This window comes from Eleginops maclovinus, chromosome 15 (assembly GCF_036324505.1).
Source record: "Eleginops maclovinus isolate JMC-PN-2008 ecotype Puerto Natales chromosome 15, JC_Emac_rtc_rv5, whole genome shotgun sequence".
Taxonomy (NCBI): domain Eukaryota; kingdom Metazoa; phylum Chordata; class Actinopteri; order Perciformes; family Eleginopidae; genus Eleginops; species Eleginops maclovinus.
The window spans coordinates 15,177,409-15,197,277 of NC_086363.1; the positions used below are offsets into that span (position 1 = coordinate 15,177,409).

Consider the following 19,869-nt stretch of genomic DNA (forward strand, 5'->3'; position numbering starts at 1 on the left):
CTAGTGTTCTCACCCTTCAGGGAGTTGGAGGGGGGAGTGCTGTCGTAATATAGTTAGGGCGACAAAGACGGAAGTCAGACTGCCTTCAAATGATCCTTTGACTTAAACTTAAAACCCTGTAAAACTATTATCTATTAAGTATAGAGTGACAGCACGTTGATGGTAACCTAAGCTTAACATAAACATTGAAAGCAGGGGAAAAAGCTAGCTCAGCTTTCTGCAAGGGTACAAAAAATCCTACCAACATGTAAAAAGATATTACTTGGAAATGAACAAGCTGTGGAGTTAATAATTGGCAACATTTGCTACCTTCTCACAGTCATGCTAACTGACAGCCTGCTTCCAATCATTGTGCTAAGCTAGGTTAGGCTAACAGTCTCCTGGCTTTACTTTTGATTTCATTTTATGATAAAGCATTTTTAATTTAATAGCCATGAATATCCTAACTACGTTTTTCTATACATACTTGTTCCATATTTGTACTTCCCTGTATTATTTATAGGCCGCCCACTGTCCTATTCATATCACAGTACGCTCTCTCTCTCTCTCTCTCTATATATATATATTATTGGCCTCATCATCATAAACTCACAGACGCTACAAGATGGATCCAATTGAACTTGCAAAGCCATATTGGATCAACTTTGCCTGTGCCAATAAAGTATCCTATTTCGCCAGCGTCAACATTATTATCAGTGGATTTGACTTCCTGCTGCTCTACCAGGTAACAGGGATCTGCTTGGTTTCCTATATTTGCATCCTAGTCATGAACAAATCTTTAGAACAATCTGTCGTTTATTGAACTTACCTTTGAGAGCAGGTTCAAAGACTTAATAACAAACTGGAACTGAAAATAAAAATTGCTTCTCATAGGCTTTGTTTTTTTTATTTTGTGTGTGTCCGCTTGTGTGTGTGTCAATGCCTTTTTTCTCTACTTTGATTAACAGCTTATGTAATGACTACATTTCCTAGCAAATTATAAAGGTAGTGACAGACTGCGCCTTTCACAAAAACATGATGATGAGCCACTGTGATTAATTGAATGATAAAGGTGAGAATCAGAGGAGATCATGGTCATAGTAGGCAAACACAAGTATGGACGATGGTGTCATATACTGTATCTGTGCTTTAGTATAAACCTTGTTCAAACTAAAGGCTAATACTCTATGTGAGAAGTTCATGTTCTGTGTCTGTGCTAAGTGGAGGCTTAGCACACACCTTCGTAAAGGACTGCAGTCATGCAGAGAGGAGTCGGCTACAGATCAAACTCCTCTCCGAACCCATCTCTATCTGGGCAGACAGCGGAGCCACGAGGCCACTGATCTATAAAGAGAGTTGGACAGTAAAAGCCCTTTAACTGAAGAGTCCAAGGTTTCTTTATAAATGAGTAACTGTGTCAGAGGAGTGGATCTTCAAAATAAACTAAGGAGAGAATGAAGTAAAGCAATTGCTGAGTGAAAAAAGGAGGGCAGGTTCAAGGAAAGGTGGAATAACACGTCAATTCATTAAGCCACATGCTTTATTTTCTTTGGCAGCACACATTCAGTTTACTATGAGAACATGGGCAGATTTTCCCCCCAAAATTCTTAATATTTGTTAAAACTTGTCGGTGAAATAGTTAATCAGCTGCCGCTAGCTAGCTTGATAAGGTAGCATTAGATTCTTTAATTGTAAGTTATTTGACAGAATAGCCATTTTTAAATGTGACGTTAATAACAAACTGTCTTTCGAGATTTGTTAGTATAAATATATCGGTTATAGACACTTTTTGAATGAACAAGCGTAAGCTGGACTATTTTATTCTGTCTTACCCTGTTTAGCTGCTTTCAATACTTACAAACTAACTTACACTTTCCTTTATTCACAAATAATATGATTTGACTTTTAAAACTAAAACAGAAAAGGCTTTTAAGATTTGGAACAACATGTGTTTGGCCGGCATTAACGCTATTGTTCGTAACACCTCTGGAATGTTAACCCCAAGTTCTGAACAGAGTGGCTAAAGTTAGCACTGATAGCTTCAATGTATAACTCCAATGGAGGAAATACTAAACAGTATGTGAACTGGTCATGAATGGTGCTTTTTTAAGATTTAACCATAACTCCACATGCTAATATTCTCAATAATAAGTAAATAAGTAAAGTTAGCTAAATTACACAATCAGAAAAACTACTTATCAATCTATTCCCTATGTTTGGCCTTGTATTGTTTCTTTTAAAAAGATTGAAGAAAGGATAACTCAAAACTCTTTTAAATGCCAATAATCATTCCACTTTCACATGTAGCAAAAGTACTTATGGTTGCAAAGTTGTAATTTGATTGCTGTTTAGCAAATTGTAAGTTTGAAAACTGAAAAAAGGATGTGACAACTAAGAATAAAGAGGATATAAAGAAATGGGTATACAAAGAAATCATGAGCAGGGACATCATAATACTGTTAGGGAGAGGAAGAAGCGATTGAGTGTTAAAACCAAAGAGTAAGAGACAACATTTCACTAGTGAGAAATCCCGGCTGGACTGCATAGAAAACCTGTCAGGTGTTAGAGCGTGCTCACATGTCACAGCGCTGTACGACACAACCGCTGCACACAATTGCTCAGCATTGTGACTCAGAACGGTATGAATCAATTCTCCATGAAATAAGAATATGATTCATACATGATTAATACTTTTTTTTCCACCACGGCGTAAACAATACATTGTAAATATTAAACAGTTGTTGTGGCAGCTGGAAATCCATTTAAATCTTTACGGAACAAGTAGTTGGGGTGTTATTAAAGTCAACCAGAAGCTTGTGTGGAATTCAGTTTGAAGACATTATCAAAGGGTAATTATTCATTCATTATGCCTTTTAGTGGAGAGGAAAGGATGGTAGAAGATGTTGTGTGAGAAAGTGAGTGTGCTTGAGGCATCATTGTCTTTGACTTAGAGTAAGGGATCTGTTTGTGGAAGAAATCCTCTTGTTTGTCATGGTGTGTATGCACATTTGTCAGGGGTGTTGTTCCTGTATACTGTCTGTCTGTCTGTCTGTCTGTCTGTCTGTCTGTCTGTCTGTCTGTCTGTCTGTCTGTCTGTCTGTCTGTCTGTCTGTCTGTCTGTCTGTCTGTCTGTCTGTCTGTCTGTCTGTCTGTCTGTCTGTCTGTCTGTCTGTCTGTCTGTCTGTCTGTCTGTCTGTCTGTCTGTCTGTCTGTCTGTCTGTCTGTCTGTCTGTCTGTCTGTCTGTCTGTCTGTCTGTCTGTCTGTCTGTCTGTCTGTCTGTCTCTATCTGCCATTACTCCGTAGAGAGAGCTGCTGATCTTCTCATAACACTTGTGTTTAATTAGCTTCAAGGCCTTCTTAAAATGTCACTGGATTAGCTTGAATATCAAACACATGGATAGGCCAGATGAGGCGTTGACAATGTGAAATAGTCAGTGTGAAACATATAGGTGTGACACTAGTTTGAAACTGCCATAAAAAACATGGTTTCATGTTGTTCAGGTAACAGAAGGTAAAACTATAGTAAAGGTTTATTAAATAAAGCACTTTTATAACCAATATTTTTGAGGCATCTGTACCAGCAATTAACCCTCACTGATACCCTCAGACACCTGACCTGAAAAGTCAACAGAAAAGGATGTCATTTTATTTATCATCAATATAATGTTTTATATCCGCTACGGGAGCTTCTGAAGTACCCCGTGGATATGTTTTAGGCCCATGCTCTTTATTCTTTCTGCATATTTTTGGGTTTTTGAATCACATTTGTTTTTATTAAATTGAATGATAAGACCTTTCCTCAGTGGCGATTAGGTTGTTATTTGCATAGGATTGATTAAATACAATATACATCAATGAGTCTCACTAAGATGCTTGCATAGACAATATTACAACGGTTTTGTTTTCGGGAGGAAAGTCTGGATTTGATGTACGTACTTACAGTTTTGCATGTGTCAGATTATTTTACATCTCCATCACACACTTGTAAATAACTCTTTTCTGTTTCTGTTTTACCACCAGAATTTTCCAGGTCTCAGCTGTCTGTTCATGTATTATTCCTCACAGAACATGAGCAGGTCATTGATGCTTTTCTTCTCATCTCCCTCCGGTCCTGCCTCAGTCAAAAGTCACTCTCGCCTCGAGGTATTTATCAATGCATCAGCTGTGTATCTCCAGATTTAGCAACCGGCCATAGGTTTCACATACTTATGATGTTTAAACTTGGTCTGATGCCCAGATTTATGAAGACCTAATGGGTCAATATATGTCGGAGATCAGGTCAATACCCTCAGGCATAACCCTACTTACTGACCTTAAGTCAACACCCAGAGTAAGTTCCATAGTACTCCTTTAATACCCTGGCTGTAGCACTTAGATATGGATTTTTTTAATGATGTTTTTAATCCTGAGATTTCTCAACCCACTTGTTTTCACACTCTTGTATGTTTTCTTGTATTTTTTTACCAATCTATTTATTCTTCTGATTATTCTTTCTCCTGCCTTTTATCTCCTCATTATGCATTTCATGAGGTTTTTCTTGGTTTGTATTTTCTTTTTGTAGCACTTTGTAAAAACTGTATTTCGATTAGTGTTATGTAACACACAGCATAACACTTATCATCAGTGGCGGCAGAAGGATACCTGTAGAAGAAGTGGTAAGATAAAAATAACGCCATGTGATGGACAATGATATAAAGTTGGCATGAAAGAAGAGACATATCAGCTATTACGAAACAGTAATGATAATGCCGTATACAATGTAACAGCAGAATCAGCGTGATATAAGCCTTTTTTTCAGTTGTAGATATACAGAAATGAAACAACCAATAACAGGAAATGTAGCATAACATTTTCAATTGCCAAGGTACTTTATGTGGGGAAGAGCATAGCACATGTATCAGTATTCCTCTCCTCTCTGCATACAATCCTTCTGGCCTCTTTCACGCCTGACAGGGTTCAGAACCTTGGACAGCTCCCTGACATTCGAACTGCTGGGGGAACAATACAAAAATACCCGGATGCTGTCCAAGGTGCTGAACCCTGGACAGAGCTTGAACTCTGGCTGTTGCCACATAAATCGAAGTAGCTGTCCAGGGTCCTGACCTACTGATGCCTGCTCTAAGCGAACATATCGAGAATTTTTACAATGAAACAAACATATTCACACTGTCTTCCATATTTTGGATTCATACCTTTCTAAAATAACATTGTTCCACATGCCATCGATACAACATTGTCTAATATAGGAACATTCAATATATCTATAGTACTGTGATGCAGTTTGTGAACATGTGGTCTTTCAATTAATATGAACAAACTGTATATTTACTGCACACTACATATACAAGCCTGTCCAAGAATAGAGAATAAATCATTTTAACTACTAGTAATTTGTCCATAGGGGCTATTTTCCTCTTTCTCTCTCTCACATGTGAATGCTTTCGTGTCCCACCGTGCAGAGCGCTGTTTGGAAGGCGGGTCAGCGCGTCAGTGTGGGAGAAATCCAGGGGCCCATCATCAGTTGCGCGAGTCGAGCTGAGAGATGCGCGTTCACTGAGCCAGTGGAAGGAGGACGGTTGCCTTTCCCTCCACCGCACCTCACTTATAATAACCTCATCATCACCAGCATCAGCACTTCACCGACACGACCATAATTTAGAAACACTCCGGTTTCTGGGTGGAATTTTCATTTGGACTGTTATTATTTGCTATTTTCATACATAGATTTCATCCGTCCGGAAGCATCTCTCTGCGCTAAAAGGTAAGAGCAGATTAAACTAAGCTATTCGATAGTTTGTCTTTCTATCCATCATGCATTAGTTGTTCTGTGACTGTACTTGAGTTGTTTGATTCAGAAGTTTTTCATCAAAATGATCCTTTTATTTGAATCAGATGATGAGTTTCGGCTGAAATGTGGCTTTACGCGCAATGGGATGGTGTCGGTGGTTAGTTTTCAAAGCTCGCAACCGCAGTTTAACCACACGACAGCGGGGTTATTTGTTAGGAAACCACATCTCAAGAGACCACGATTTATCAGTGCTGAAATGGTGACAAATATATTTGTGGTGAAAGAGCGACGAGACGGAAAGTTTCAGGTCGCTGAAACGTGTTTCTCGGTGAGGACCGCTGCGTGTATCAAACCTTAAACACTAAGGCATAAATTGCCATAACTTCTTCACTATTTAAACATGATTCCTTGCTAATATTAACCTGACTCCTGATCATATTCTGCTTCGTAATTATTTGGAGTAAGGGTTTGTAAACCCTTGAGCAACAGTCAGACTGCCACCGTGCGAGGAGCAGAGGGAAAGCTTGAAAATGTTGCCCGCTGTTTTATTCATCGGTGCAGGGCTGCAGCTCGGATTTCTACTCGGTTTGAGCGCTTTACTCTTAGATTAAGATTACAAATAATCCACTAGCTGGTCAACATGATCATAAAAGCTATCCGAACATTGGCTATTGCAGTCATTTTGTGAAACCATGCGTATTTGGGGTTGACAGATACAACGAGGATTTCAATAGAAACTATAACACTACTCTAATTTAATATTCCGGCACGAACTTCTGTCATTCTGCTTACTGCAGAGTTGAAAGTGACTTTGTGCCCAGCTTTATGTGTCTTTTAATTTCTGTATAAGAATGTACATGGCATCATTAGATTGGCTATATTGCAAATTCATAAAATATGGTTAAATTTCTGTTTCTTTCGTAGTAAAATGTTGATGCTCATTGGGTGACAGAATGAAGAGAACGATTATCACGTGTCCATTCATTCTATGGCGACGACGAGCCGGTGGTGTGCAGCTTTGGTGAAGTTAAAATTACCTTGAAAGAGCCGATCAGTCGTGTATAGAACCCCACCCCAAATGTGTTTGATTCATCCCTTACCATCTGATTTCGATTTGGTGATTCATTTTATTCATAATGACATATATTGACATAGCACGTGACAAATAAGCACACCCTGACAAGAACGTTTTATTGTTTATTAAACGGTTCATTTTTTTGCCTGCTGACTCCTTGGTGCCCCCCTAAAGACCACATGGGGTGGTCCCTGAACCTCACTCAGTGTAACCAGCAGGTCCGGACACACACCCTAATGCAGGATCCTACTCTTGTCTGCTGTGACTGATGTCGGATTAAATCGTTCCTCCAGGCTGAAGTTTGTGATGGACAGGGAGCACAGTGGGGGATAGGGGGGTCTCCAGTGCGTGATAGGGGCTAGTTTACATTACAAAACATGTCAATAACTCTTCAACACCGAGCCTGGATGCATCATTAATGGCCAGTCAGTGACGGTATCCCGTGCAGGTCATCTCATATCCTGCTCTGTTTAATAATTCAACGCATATTTGTATCCGGGAAATATGCTTATTGTAGTTTACTTACAATGCTATCAAGAACATGAGTTCGCTAACGTTGCAGCTGAGGGTTCAGGACGCCAAAGTAAATATGCTTGACCTTTTTTTCAACCACCTGAAAAAATAAGTTTATGCTAATTAAACAACAGTGTTACCACAAGTAGCCACAAATAGCGTCTTCATTAGCCTTTTTAGCCCTCCAGAGTGTGGACTGCTAAAGATGCTATCAAGCGTGGGGTTAGCTAAAGGGCATGTTTCATAACGAGCCTGTTTGAAATTTTACTATTTACCAGATTAGCTGCATTTAGCTTAGCCTGCAGGCTAGCTAGCTGGTGGACAGTTTTGACAGGAGGCTTAGGGTTTCCAACTTGTCAAATGTTAAGTTACTGCATATAAAACACCGCTATAACTTAATTAATATGTATGTAATATGTTTTCAGAGTAACTCTTACAGTGGAGGAAATAAGTCCCCATTACTGATTTATTTAACTGAGAGAGAACATGCTAACATTGTTAGCATTCTCTTGTCACATTAATGGCTCACAGGGACACCTGATGCCACAGTTAAGCAATACACACAATAAGTCGTGTTAATTAAATAGAGGCCAGGGCCAATTTTCATAAGGGACTGGAGTCTCAGGTTTCACGGGCATATCAAGCTTTGCTATTGAAGGGACACACACACAAGACACATCTCTATTTGCTGAGTTGATTGACACAGCTGGTTCAGGGTTATTTCAACCACACAGAACCTTTTAACCTCTCTGCTGTCTCACTGAGTCACTTTTAAGACAAAGACAATGATCCAGCCAGGCAACCCTGTGTTGTCAGAGAGACACATGCACACTCCTGCACAGGGACACACCTGCGTGCACACACAGTGCATTAGCATAGGTATCAGTTACTAGAATTCAATAGCTTGCCTGCTGCAGCAAGATTAACTATTCAGGGCAGGTGGTTAAAGGCCCTATTGTGTTGCATGGTTCTGTGCTACTGTCATGATTGGACAATGCATTTGCCTGGTGGGCAGCCCGCTGCCAAAACAATTGCAAGGGCAAAGGCTTGGAAGAGTACACACACATATAAGGTTTCGCCATGTGAATCATTTCTAGCTCTGCTGAGCAAATTTAAACAAAACTGAGTGAGTACAGGTGTAGAAGCAAGGGCCAGTGAGCTATTTAATATTCCATATCCGTGTCATCCCTGTTTTAGTGATGGAATAATTTGAATTCACTGGAAGAACATTTAAAAAATGTTATTACTGATAGCATGTGAAGCAGTAACATCTTAACATCTTTCTCAATAGCTGTTTATGATTGTAATACCCTAAAGACATGCAAATGAGAGAGAAAGTGGCACTGGATAATTAGTCATATTTATCAGGATCCCAGCAGACCTTTACAGATAGCAGGCTAAGGTTTGGGGGGAGGCTTAACACATGTTCTGGCTCACCTCACTGGATCTTCACTCCTCACAGAATCAACAACAACAGTTGACTTCCTTTCCCCTGCAAAATATCTGTGGTGTGCTACCACTAATATGAGAATTTAATTGGTATTTTAGAACAGTGCTTAAAATGATCGTAATACTTTAATTGGGGTTATTTGTGATTATTTATTGGCCACATGGAGAGGCAAATTTACATTGAGTGTTGTTCTCATAACCCTCTTAGTGATGATGTGAACTCAGTCATGATTTGGACCATCTGTAAAGAACTACTGTATATTTTACTTAATATAATCTGTAAAAAATACAAAATGCTGCCAAAGAATGAAAATGTTTTGCATAAGTACTTTAATAAATAGCATTATATTGATTTGGGATACCTTTTTAAGGAAACCACATATTTATTTGAGTTGCTGGTGGCTACTTTTTATGCCAGCTGACATTGAAAATCATTATTATCTTACTTAAATAAGTTAAAATCATGCTCTTAATGTTTTTCATTTTTGTAAAGCACTTTGAATTGCCTTGTGTTGAAAGGGGCTTTATAAATAAACTTGCCTTGCCTTAAATTGATCTGTCTTTTTCCGCATTTCTGTCAAAGGTGTGTCCGAAGCTGGAGGTCAAACCATGGGGCACGGAACTGGACCAACGACGAAGGTCATGTACTTCAATCCAGGAAGTCGCCTGAAAGAAAAATCCCAAGATGCAGCTCTGAATCACTGACAAAGCTCCTCAAGGATCACCTTCATTCTCGCACTTTCACCTGTCAACTTTGTGTGGAAATTGGATATTTTTCCATATCCTGGAAAAGACTTGGCCGAGAAAATTACATTCCATCCGTTATCAACCTTAGATCTGCCTCAAAAATAAAAATAAATGGATATTGCGTTTCCTCGCTTAACTGTAAAATTATCTATGTGGAATATAACATTCATCAGATAAACACTGGAGCTCAGCCAGATGTAATTGTCACTTTGAGGATCCATCCCCAGTTTAAACCTCTTCTGGTACATCCTCTTACTCCCTACGATGAATCCCAACAGCCTGCCTGGTCATGTCCTCCTGCTGCTAAGTACCATGCTGGGCCTGAGCGTAGGCTTGGAGTTTACTGGCTCTGAAGGTCAGTGGGCTCGCTACCTGCGCTGGGATGCCAGCTCCAGAAGTGATCTGACATTTCAGTTCAAGACTTCCGAACCAGAAGGCCTCATGATGTACTTTGACGATGGCGGCTACTGCGACTTCCTGCTTCTCAGCGTATCCGAGGGTAAGCTGCAGCTTCGTATCAGCATTGACTGCGCGGAGACCACCATCACCTCGGACAAGATGGTCAACGACAGCCGCTGGCACTTCGCCGCCATCAACAGGCACAATTTGAGGACTGGCTTGGCCGTGGATGGCAATACCAAGACGGAAGACGTGCGGCCCCAGAGGCGCTTCATGAAGATCGTTAGCGACCTCTTCCTCGGAGGGCTACCAGCAGACATCCGCACATCTGCCATCACCCTGCCCTCTGTCCGTGAACTGCCACCGTTCAAGGGAATTATCACAGACCTCGTTTATGGAAGTAAGCTGCCAACGCTCATCAATAGTCAGAAAGTTCGCTTGGAGATGATGGGCCTTTGCACGGAGAACCCCTGTGAGAATGGCGGGATGTGCTCGCTGGCAGATGGAGAAACCTACTGTGACTGCTCCAGAACGGGATATGTGGGTCGATACTGCACTGAAGGTAAGAGGGGCTGGCTCCAGAGCTTTCTGTGTCAAGCGCTGAATATTGATTTCAATCTTAAAAAAAAAAAAATTCACAGGGACTCCTTACAAATTTAGAACTGACCTGATGGCAGGTTTTGCTGACTGCCTCCAGGTAAAGAGTTTTAAAAAATGTTTTAACACCACATATTTGCTTTTCTCAACATATGTTGCTCCATCATAAGTCTCAAACAGACTGCTGAATGACATTTCCAAGCTTTATTTATGAAATGCTTCGAAAAACGTGCATTGAGTTTACATATAGAAGCACAGGCATCTATTCTCACATGCATTTGAATGATTTAATGCCTTGTACACAGGAAATAGAATCAGTAAAGGCTGTTGCTCTCACAGCTTCTTTTGGAAAGTATTTCATGCAGGAGTTAAATTGGCGTTGATGTGCTCAGCGTTTCCTCTGCCTTTACAGTTATTACTTTTGATGAGTATGCGGTGGATTAGCGGATATGACTAAAATTACAACACTCAGTTCTCTTTTTCTCCGTCAAATGTGTTCAGCTTCTTCAAGGTGGTGCAGGGACCTGAAGGTACACACAGTGTTTGGATGAGAAAGAACTTAATCTCTTTTACCTCTGCTTTTCTGCCAAGGTCATCTATTTTTTGGGGGAGTGTAATGATATGCAACACTTTTGACAATGTTCCTTTCTATCTCCAAACCTTTAAGACATAGGGACGCTAGTTTTTTTAAGCTTATTTGTATGTATACTCTAAGATTGAAATTATGCAGGGTAAAAATTTGCTTCCTTATATCTCCAGGAAAAACATTGTTTTCCATGTACTGTACAGTGATTTACTTATTTTTCTGTTCCTGGTCAAGGCCTACTTAATTTTAAAACTTACATCTTTCAGAAGATGCCGTTGCTTTTAGCCTTGGGCTCAATGTTGCCAATAGAATAAACCCAATACTGCATCTTCAACAACATAACAAAATTACCGCTTCCTATTTACACAAAAAAAAACAGAGAATACCCATTTTAACTTTGACCTTACACGCCTTTTCTTCATGTGTTTGGACTGTAAAGAATAACCTTTTGTGTGAACAGACCCATGTCAAATTTCCTCCACTGCTGACCCACTTCCTGCCATTCTAAATGACACACATGGCTAAGGGATGACTCCATTTTGCCAAAGATCAGGGGAATGCTCACTGAATCCTATGGCTGTGTTTGCGAGCTAATTTAAACTGTGTCTGATACCTGTACATGCTACGATATACCATGCATTTAGAATAAGCATCTTCAGATTTCCGTGCAGAGTTTTTTGCTCTGTTAAGTTTTGTAACATGCCCCATGATTTGCTGCTCAAACGAAGCTGTTTGGAGCTGAAATCCCATGCTAGCCTGTGGCATTGTGCAGGACAGCACGCGATGTGCTGGTTGCAGAGCAGTCGAGCGGACGAACTGGACATGCCCCCTTTTCGCTTCATCCCATTTGCTCATTGCCTCTGCCGATGAAGGAGCAGGGGGAGGAGGAGGTTTATTTGTCTTAGAGCTTCCTGAGAGCTGACAGGGGAGCTATGACATCCTCGTGTTAAAACAACCAATATTTTAGGAGTGCCATTGCTACTCAGCCTGACAGCTTGGACAGTGCAAGACACGGTCACATCCCAGCCCAGGGGCAGAGCAAGTGTGACGAATGCATTCACCACAGGCTTGTCGTAACCTTAATTTTTCCCAAGAGGGAGAACCAAACCCTGCGCACCCCCCCCCTTTCCCTCTCAGGCACATTTCTTTAGAGTGGTGCAGGAATGAGTCATAAAACCCGGTAAAACGAGTAAGCATTTTAGCACCATCGACTCAAAGTCAGCATTTTGTTTTGCGTTCTTTTGGTCAGACACCTCAAAGACGAATAAATAATAAATACCAAACTCACAAAATTCTGAAGCTTCTATCTGTCTAAAAACGGCGGTTGCTAACACAAACTAAATGAGAATATCATATATCATCGCGCCAAACATTAGCGCGACTGTGTTTGTTTATAGCTTAACGTTAGCTTTTTACTTCTGGCAATAGCACTTACACTTAAAAACTCATACAGTGGTGCTAATATGTGGAGTTTATCCTGCTGAACAAAACGGTATCATAAACGTGTTTGCACAGATTCAATTTTCTGCAGTATTCCAATATCGAATGGAAAAATTCCATTGCTTTTTGCTGAGGGAGCACTTGTGATGCTTGGTTTCGGGTCAACATATAAGAAAACGTCATCACTGCACATATCTATCTTCTTCTGCTCGCGAGCTATGAAAGAGCATCTCAGAAAGGTTATTCCTGTTAGCTCCCCAGCTGATCAGGCTGCTCTTCTCTGCCTCCCCATTAACTCATGTGGCTGATGTTGATTATGCCACAGAGACACTGAACCATAATTAGGAGGATAATGAGAGCAGAGATTGCTAATTTGCCCACAAAACGCCTGCACAAATACACCAAGACTGTCTATCGGCAGTTTATTTTTTCATTGTTATGTCCACATGTCTGCAAGTGACATAATACTTGTTGTTCAAGCAACCCTCTAGCACTTAATGTCTTCGAGGGATGTTCACAATGATCTCTTTTTGGTTGCAGTTAGGTGAACAGTTGCTCAGCACACCTGTGTTGTCGGCATACTGTAGATAAAGAGGTATATTAATGAGCAATGAAAGCGATCCGTCAAACCTGTGAATATTCATAATGTTACATTATCGTGTTGCATGGCTGCAGCAGCACATGCACACTAACATTTAAAGACATGCACGCGCACACACACACACACACACACACACACACACACACACACACACACACACACACACACACACACACACACACACACACACACACACACACACACACACACACACACACAGAGCAACAAGGCCCGGAGCTGCTCGTTAAAACAGGCAGATGGCTGACTGACTGAGTGGACTGGGCCTTGGAAGCATTTCGCCAGCCGTGTTGCTAATGGTAGCCTGCTAGCCTACTGTCCTAGAAGGGAAATATGAGGAGTCGGCAGAATGAACATGTGAGATGAGGAAATGGGATGTGGATGCAGGCGTGAGCATGTTTGTTCTAAAGGACATCCATATTCCTACACTGGTTGCACATTGATATTGTGCATGTTTTACACCACGGAATAGCCAGTTGCTGGGACATCATAAAATCAATCCTGTCCCTCTCTTTTTTTAACATTCTTTTTATGAATTTAACACATTGAAAGATACACAACATTCAACAGAAAACATACAGGACAAAATTGTAAAAAATAAATGATTAAGTACAAAAGACAAAGACATGAACATCAAAGAAATAGTAAAACAAATGAATACATTTAAAAAACATAGTAATAATAATAAATACAAAAATATATTCACAAAAATAAAGGCTACTTTTATTTGCTGTTCATTGCTCATCATTTTCCATAAAAGGCATAATTATATAATTATAACACTGCTAATATTATTATTATATTTATGATTGATGATTACAATAATAACAATATAAACATCAATACAGGAAATGCTCCCAAATTCCTCCTGATTTTGTTTTTTTAGAACATATATGATTTTCTCCAAAGACAGGCAGGAAGACAGGTCATTTCCCTGAGCCACTGGCCGAAGCACGGCCTCATTACATTTTTACAAGATAAAGCTATGAGACACTAATTTATCTACTCTCCAATCCTGTCTCTTTAAGAGCCTCTTCCCAAACCCTCCATCTCGGCTAGCAGCTTATAGCACCACAAACAGTGGAACATAAAACACATGTTCAGCCTCTCCTCCCTTGTGGATCAGGATGTATCAGTGTGACTAACTGTGTCAGGGCAACGAGCTGAAATTAGACACCACTCACAACTCGCTCTCCACACGTGTCCGACATAGCAGGCAATTCTGCCGCCATCAAGCTATACGTCTTTCTGCGGAGTCATCTTTATTATCAACTCGATTGGGATCCTGTTATTAACTGTGCACATATCAGGTTCTTTTATGGTAATGACCTGGATACCCTCATTCGGTTCAATTAAATTAACTGGGGTGACATTATAAAGTCTCCCCCCGAATACCTTTGGGTTTTCTACTTAGAATGAGTTATGCATAAGGTCAAGGTTATTAAGAGGATTGTTTAATGAATATGTAAAGCAATTTTCCGTTTCCACATCCTGCATTTGTAATGAATACTTTAAGGCCCCATCTGCTAAAAACATATTCACTGGTTTGACGGAAGGCTAGTAATTGAAGGCTAGGGCAAGCAAACTGTTAAGCAAGTGCTAAAATGGTGCCTTCAGGCTTAGCTTTGGGGATTAATAAACAGACATGGAAAAAAATGACAGTTACAATAATCTTACTATAAAAAGTAGGTCAGGGAAAAAAAAGGGAAAAACTGGTGCAGGGACTTGCCTGATTCCAGTGCAGAGGGCATTTGTGTCTAGTGCCCAAGCTGAAAATTATGTTTGGATTTGAGTGGTGAAGCTGCTGGTAAAATAGAGCAGGGGATTACACTCGGACCACATGTCCACAGCAGCACATTGACTTGTTCTGGGTGATGTCACATCAAGAGAAAGGGCTTTATCTATATGGGGAAACTGAGCGTTTCACACACGGACAGGCACACTTATAGAGCATTTGCACAGTCAGAAAACCCCCCCCCACTGGTGCTTGATCATTAGAGGGCATTCATTGAGGGGTACTGATGTGTTCTCTAGTGCTGGAGCTGCGCCGCTGTCCATCAGCTGGCCACTACCTCCCCCCTCTCTTCCATGCTTCGTCCTTCCCTTGTGTCTCCCAATGTCATCCTATTCTTGTGGGAGAAGTAGCAGCCATTTTGGACTCCCCAAAGGAGATCTTGCCTCTCCTTCACCGGCTCCTTCTGCAGTATTGTCTCTCTGCGCTTCCTCTCAAATGATATTTATGTCCTCTGTTAAGTTAATCTTAACATTTTACAAGGACTCTTTCGGAGAGGAAAATCACTCATATCCATTGATGGAATACAGGCCAAGTCTCTTTGGAGCATGCAGAGATCAAAACAGTCAAATAATATCAGATATTGTGTATTAAAACAGACACTGGACTTGCTGTTCGTAGGACCCCCTTTAAATGGTTCATCTCAAGGGGTTTATCCTAAACTAACACATTTAAATAATAACTTCAAATATCTAACTTAGTCCATGTTTATTAAAATAAAATAAATAATGTTGTCAGTCCTCAATGCTTTAGAGGGCCCTTATTGTGATTGCACATTTAATCTAAATTTTATTGAAATTGCAAAAAATGGACAAATTGTAAGTGCAATTTCATGTAAGGGAAACAATATTATTCTTAGGTAAATATTTTGGTACAGCCTAACCGGCTTTCTAAAGACTGAAAACAATAAAAAACTAAACAAAAAAAACAAACACAAAAAATAATCCTAGTTTGGAAAAGATGTTCTTAAAAAATCACACCATGATCATTTTAATAGATTTATTAAAAATAATGTGAGTTTCGTCAACACCAAAACGCAATATATTCCAATACAACGGTAATGTTATGTTTTACAAACAATTATTTAAACTAATATTTTAATATTATTTTCAGGCTATGGTGCCAGGTTTGACACTAAGTTAGGATGCTGGTTAAAACTTGTCACTAAAACTGAGTCAGAATCCACACAGTGATCTTTGATGTGGCCTAAATCAGACTGGCATGTTTGATAACCACAAGGTGTCATCCACGGGTGAGATCCCGCTGAGCATGTCTGCCGCGAGGGATGGAATTTAATGTGTGGCTTATTTTATTTCTTCACACTATGGCAATTTTTTTGTTGCCACGCCATACTGTGATCTGCAGGAATCCAACAGTGAGCATTCCCCGGAGAAACCCCGTGTTGAATTTGGGTCAGCAGTGCAAAAAAATAAATACAATTGAGTGTATGGGTTAAAAAAGATGGAGGAGAAAGATATGGGTCTGTTTGAAGGAGCATCCACAAACCTCACAACACCATAAATCGTCCTGGATTTATGTCTTCCTTTTTAATGTGTGTGAGGCACGCTGTGTGATACAAGTAGCGGAATATTATGTCACTCTAACAATATTCAAAAATGTGAAAGAGTTGTTTGGAAAAAATGTCAATCTGATTCCCTGAGAGGACGGGACAGATGCAATTTTATGTGTTTCTCTCCACAGGGATTACTTTTGATCAGGCATGTCAAGGGGCACCTCTTTGGTCCTTACATGTAGCACAATGCTTAGAAGTGTGTTTTGCATGATAGATCCACATGCAAACAAAGCTGGTGTGTGTTGCTAATTTGGGACTTTTTCTCTGCTTTCTCTTTTACCCTTTGATAACTCCACAGCAGTCCAGAGAAAACCAGGTGAGTCCGACGAAAGAGTAGTAATAATTTAGGTTAAATGGTTAAAAATGTTGTTAATTTCTTCTACAAGTGTAATCTAAAAGATGTTCATACATTAAAGCAGCCAGAAATGTATAAGTAACCCAGTTATGTAATTTATAATTGACATTTATTCTGTTAACAACCTGCAGAGCTACTTTATATTCACATACTGAGCTGCTCTCTTTATTAGTCATTTGTCTGTTTCTAGAGAAAGCTTTTTACATGCACTTGGTAAAGCTTTTGCTTTTAGTGTGCTGATTTAGCCATGGTTTGCCATTAAAGCAAAGCATGCATAATGACAATACAACTGCAGTATTGGTGTGCTATTCTGAATGTTTTCTCTCTGTGCCTCTCTGAATTTCTCTCCTCAAGGCCTCGCACACCTGAAGGCAGAGCAAGGTATTCTGTTCTTTTTGTCTTCACGGAGCACTGTTGTTTTTGTTGACTCGCCGCCTGGCTTGGTATTGTGGCTTCATTTGACGCTGTGTGCCTTCGCTACCTGTCCGTGTGCATTTGTGTGTTGCAACACTCCCATTGTTGCTGCAGAGAAGTGGGAGGGTTTGTCCGTGTTGTGTGCGTTGCATGGCATGGCATGTTCTTCACCTCACCTTCGTCTCTCTTTAGGCATCTCCTCACCCTCCTTTCACCGAGGTTTCTGTGTATTACATAATTTTGTACTGTTCCACAGCTAACATGCAGTGACACACTCCACTGTTCCTGCTCGACCTCTGCAGCATGGAGTAGGGGAGGGGGGAGGATGAAAAGCAGGAGGGAGGATAAGGAAATCACTGCAATGAGGGGAGACAGGTTAGAGGAAAAAGAATGGGAGATATAGAGGGGAAAACAGGAAAATAAGGAGCAAAAAGTGTCACAGTAAAGTAAGGTATATGGAGGAGAAATAGCTTCGTATACCTAGGAGTTATATCATATTGGACAATACTTACACCCTGTGCCATAATAGCGAGTACTGTGGTGAAAGATGCAGGAACTTAAGAAGGTTTGCAAGCACCCAAGAAGTGATTTTGGGCGTAAAAAGACTCCTATTGAGTAACATTGGGTAGGAGACGTCTTTTTTATCAAAGCTAAATCAACTTTATATTACAACACTTGAAAAGCCTTAATGTCAAAGTTGTTAAACGTGCTAGAAGACACATCTTTAGTTATTTTGCCATTCATTTAAGCGGGACTGGATTTGACAGAGCAAATTGGAGGCAGGGCTTAAAGAAAATGCAAGTCCTCATTTTCTATTGGTCCAGATTTGAGTATTTTGCTACTAAAGAGTCAGGCCGTGTTGGCTTCTTGTCACACTGAGCAACTTGCAAGAACGATGGGGGCTGTTGCATTTTTATGCAGAAAGTTAAATAGTGTCACTTATATTTAATATTTAAAGCTTACTGCCAATTTTAAACCATTGCCAATACATTGTTTTTCTTATATAATGTTGCTTGTATCCAGGTCATTTGCTTACCTAACCTTAGCTATAGCAACTTTATAACCACAATATTTTCAAACCTAAACCATACTTTAGTCACAAAGCACAACAGTAGTTGACCAAGACTTTCAAACCTCAGGATCTTCTTCAGCAGTTAGAGATTGCTATGTTGTGTCCTGGAATAGCAGTTTATTTATATATAGCCCAGATAATGAAGTAGTTTAAATTAGTTTTGGAGCACTATAAACACTTATTATCTACATTGGAGTAAATGAACATTCCAAAGTAATTCCTAACCTTGGAAACTACAGTGGTAACAAAAACCCTAACTTTAAGTTCATTTAGTGGCTGCTCTAAAGCTATGATTCAGGCCATTGCAGCCTGGTCACAACAGGATTTATGGCGTTGAAACCTTGCACAGAAATTGTTCAATTTCAATCACTGGATTTACCTGTGAACATTGAGTTCATTTTTGAACTTGGCTAACCTTAAACCGTTTCGACCGTGCTGACATCTTGATTAGGAGTTCAAATTTTAGAAAGCTATTTGACTTTGTTTGAACCTTTGTCCTCATGACCTTATGGCCCCTGAATACCAAACCAGGTCAACAAAGCTAGCCGCGACCAATGGACCATAGATCAAGATGAAGAAATGAGCTGTAAACTGTAAATTGTAGGCTGTGTGCTGCTTGCTTCACTCTTCTTCCATTTCTCTTCCATTTGCATGATTGTCAACATTTTGCATGAAAGTGTCATTACACAGTGTCTCGTAGTATAACAATAGCTTATCCACACTTTTGCTGTCTTTCTCTTGGTGCTCTGCGCGGGATGACACTTCCCTCTTTTACCTCCCCGGATCCTATCACCTCTCCAAAAACCTGTAGGTAGAAACAAAGGTACAGCAATCCCTATTTTCCCCTTTCTGTAGTCTTATCTACGCTGCAAGAGATGTGTGTGTGTGTGTGTGCGTGTGTGTGTGTGTGTGTGTTTGTGTGTTACGATTGTGCTGCCACTGGTTAATCATTCATTATGTGTGTTCATTATGTGTGCATATGCTCGTGTGCGTGTTCAAGAGGGAAAGCTCAAATGAAGGGGGACTCGGGTGCTTTCTGGCTAGAGAGCACCCACACGTACTGTTGCATGAAGGATGAGCGATTGAGTGGGGATGAAAAATAAATACGGTATCATCGCTGGAGACTAAGTGATTATCGCTGTTTAACACAAAAAAAGTGAGAGTGAAGTGGATGGATTGTTCATTGTCTCACAATACATGGTTTTATGTGTGTGTGTGTGTGTGTTTATGTCTAAGTGCTTAATTGGATGTGACAGTTTTGTGTCTGCTGAAAAGGAGCTGATTGGTGAATTTGACCCGACATTTGGCTTCACTTGAATGAGGTCATAGCAGTGGCCTTTGTATATTGCAATCGTGCAGAGAATGGCCTCATTATTCATTTATCAAAGCCATGCGATACAGTGTGTAGTTGTGTGTGTGTGTGTGTGTGTGTGTGTGTGTGTGTGTGTGTGTGTGGCCATGCTGGTTGTA

General features: G+C 40.2%; 1 protein-coding gene across 8 annotated transcripts in view; it reads left to right on the top strand.

The window, feature by feature from the left end:
• Positions 1–5,515: 5,515 nt before the first annotated feature.
• nrxn3b (neurexin 3b) overlaps positions 5,516–19,869 on the top strand; it is a 286,482-nt gene continuing 272,128 nt past the window's right edge. For all 8 annotated transcript variants that reach the window (XM_063902196.1, XM_063902201.1, XM_063902198.1 and 5 more), the window contains exons 1-4: positions 5,516–5,741; positions 9,389–10,513; positions 16,857–16,874; positions 17,268–17,294. In XM_063902196.1, the coding sequence (XP_063758266.1) occupies positions 9,817–10,513; positions 16,857–16,874; positions 17,268–17,294 (742 nt within the window). In that variant the 5' untranslated portion in view covers positions 5,516–5,741; positions 9,389–9,816. The remainder of the gene's footprint in view (positions 5,742–9,388; positions 10,514–16,856; positions 16,875–17,267; positions 17,295–19,869) is intronic.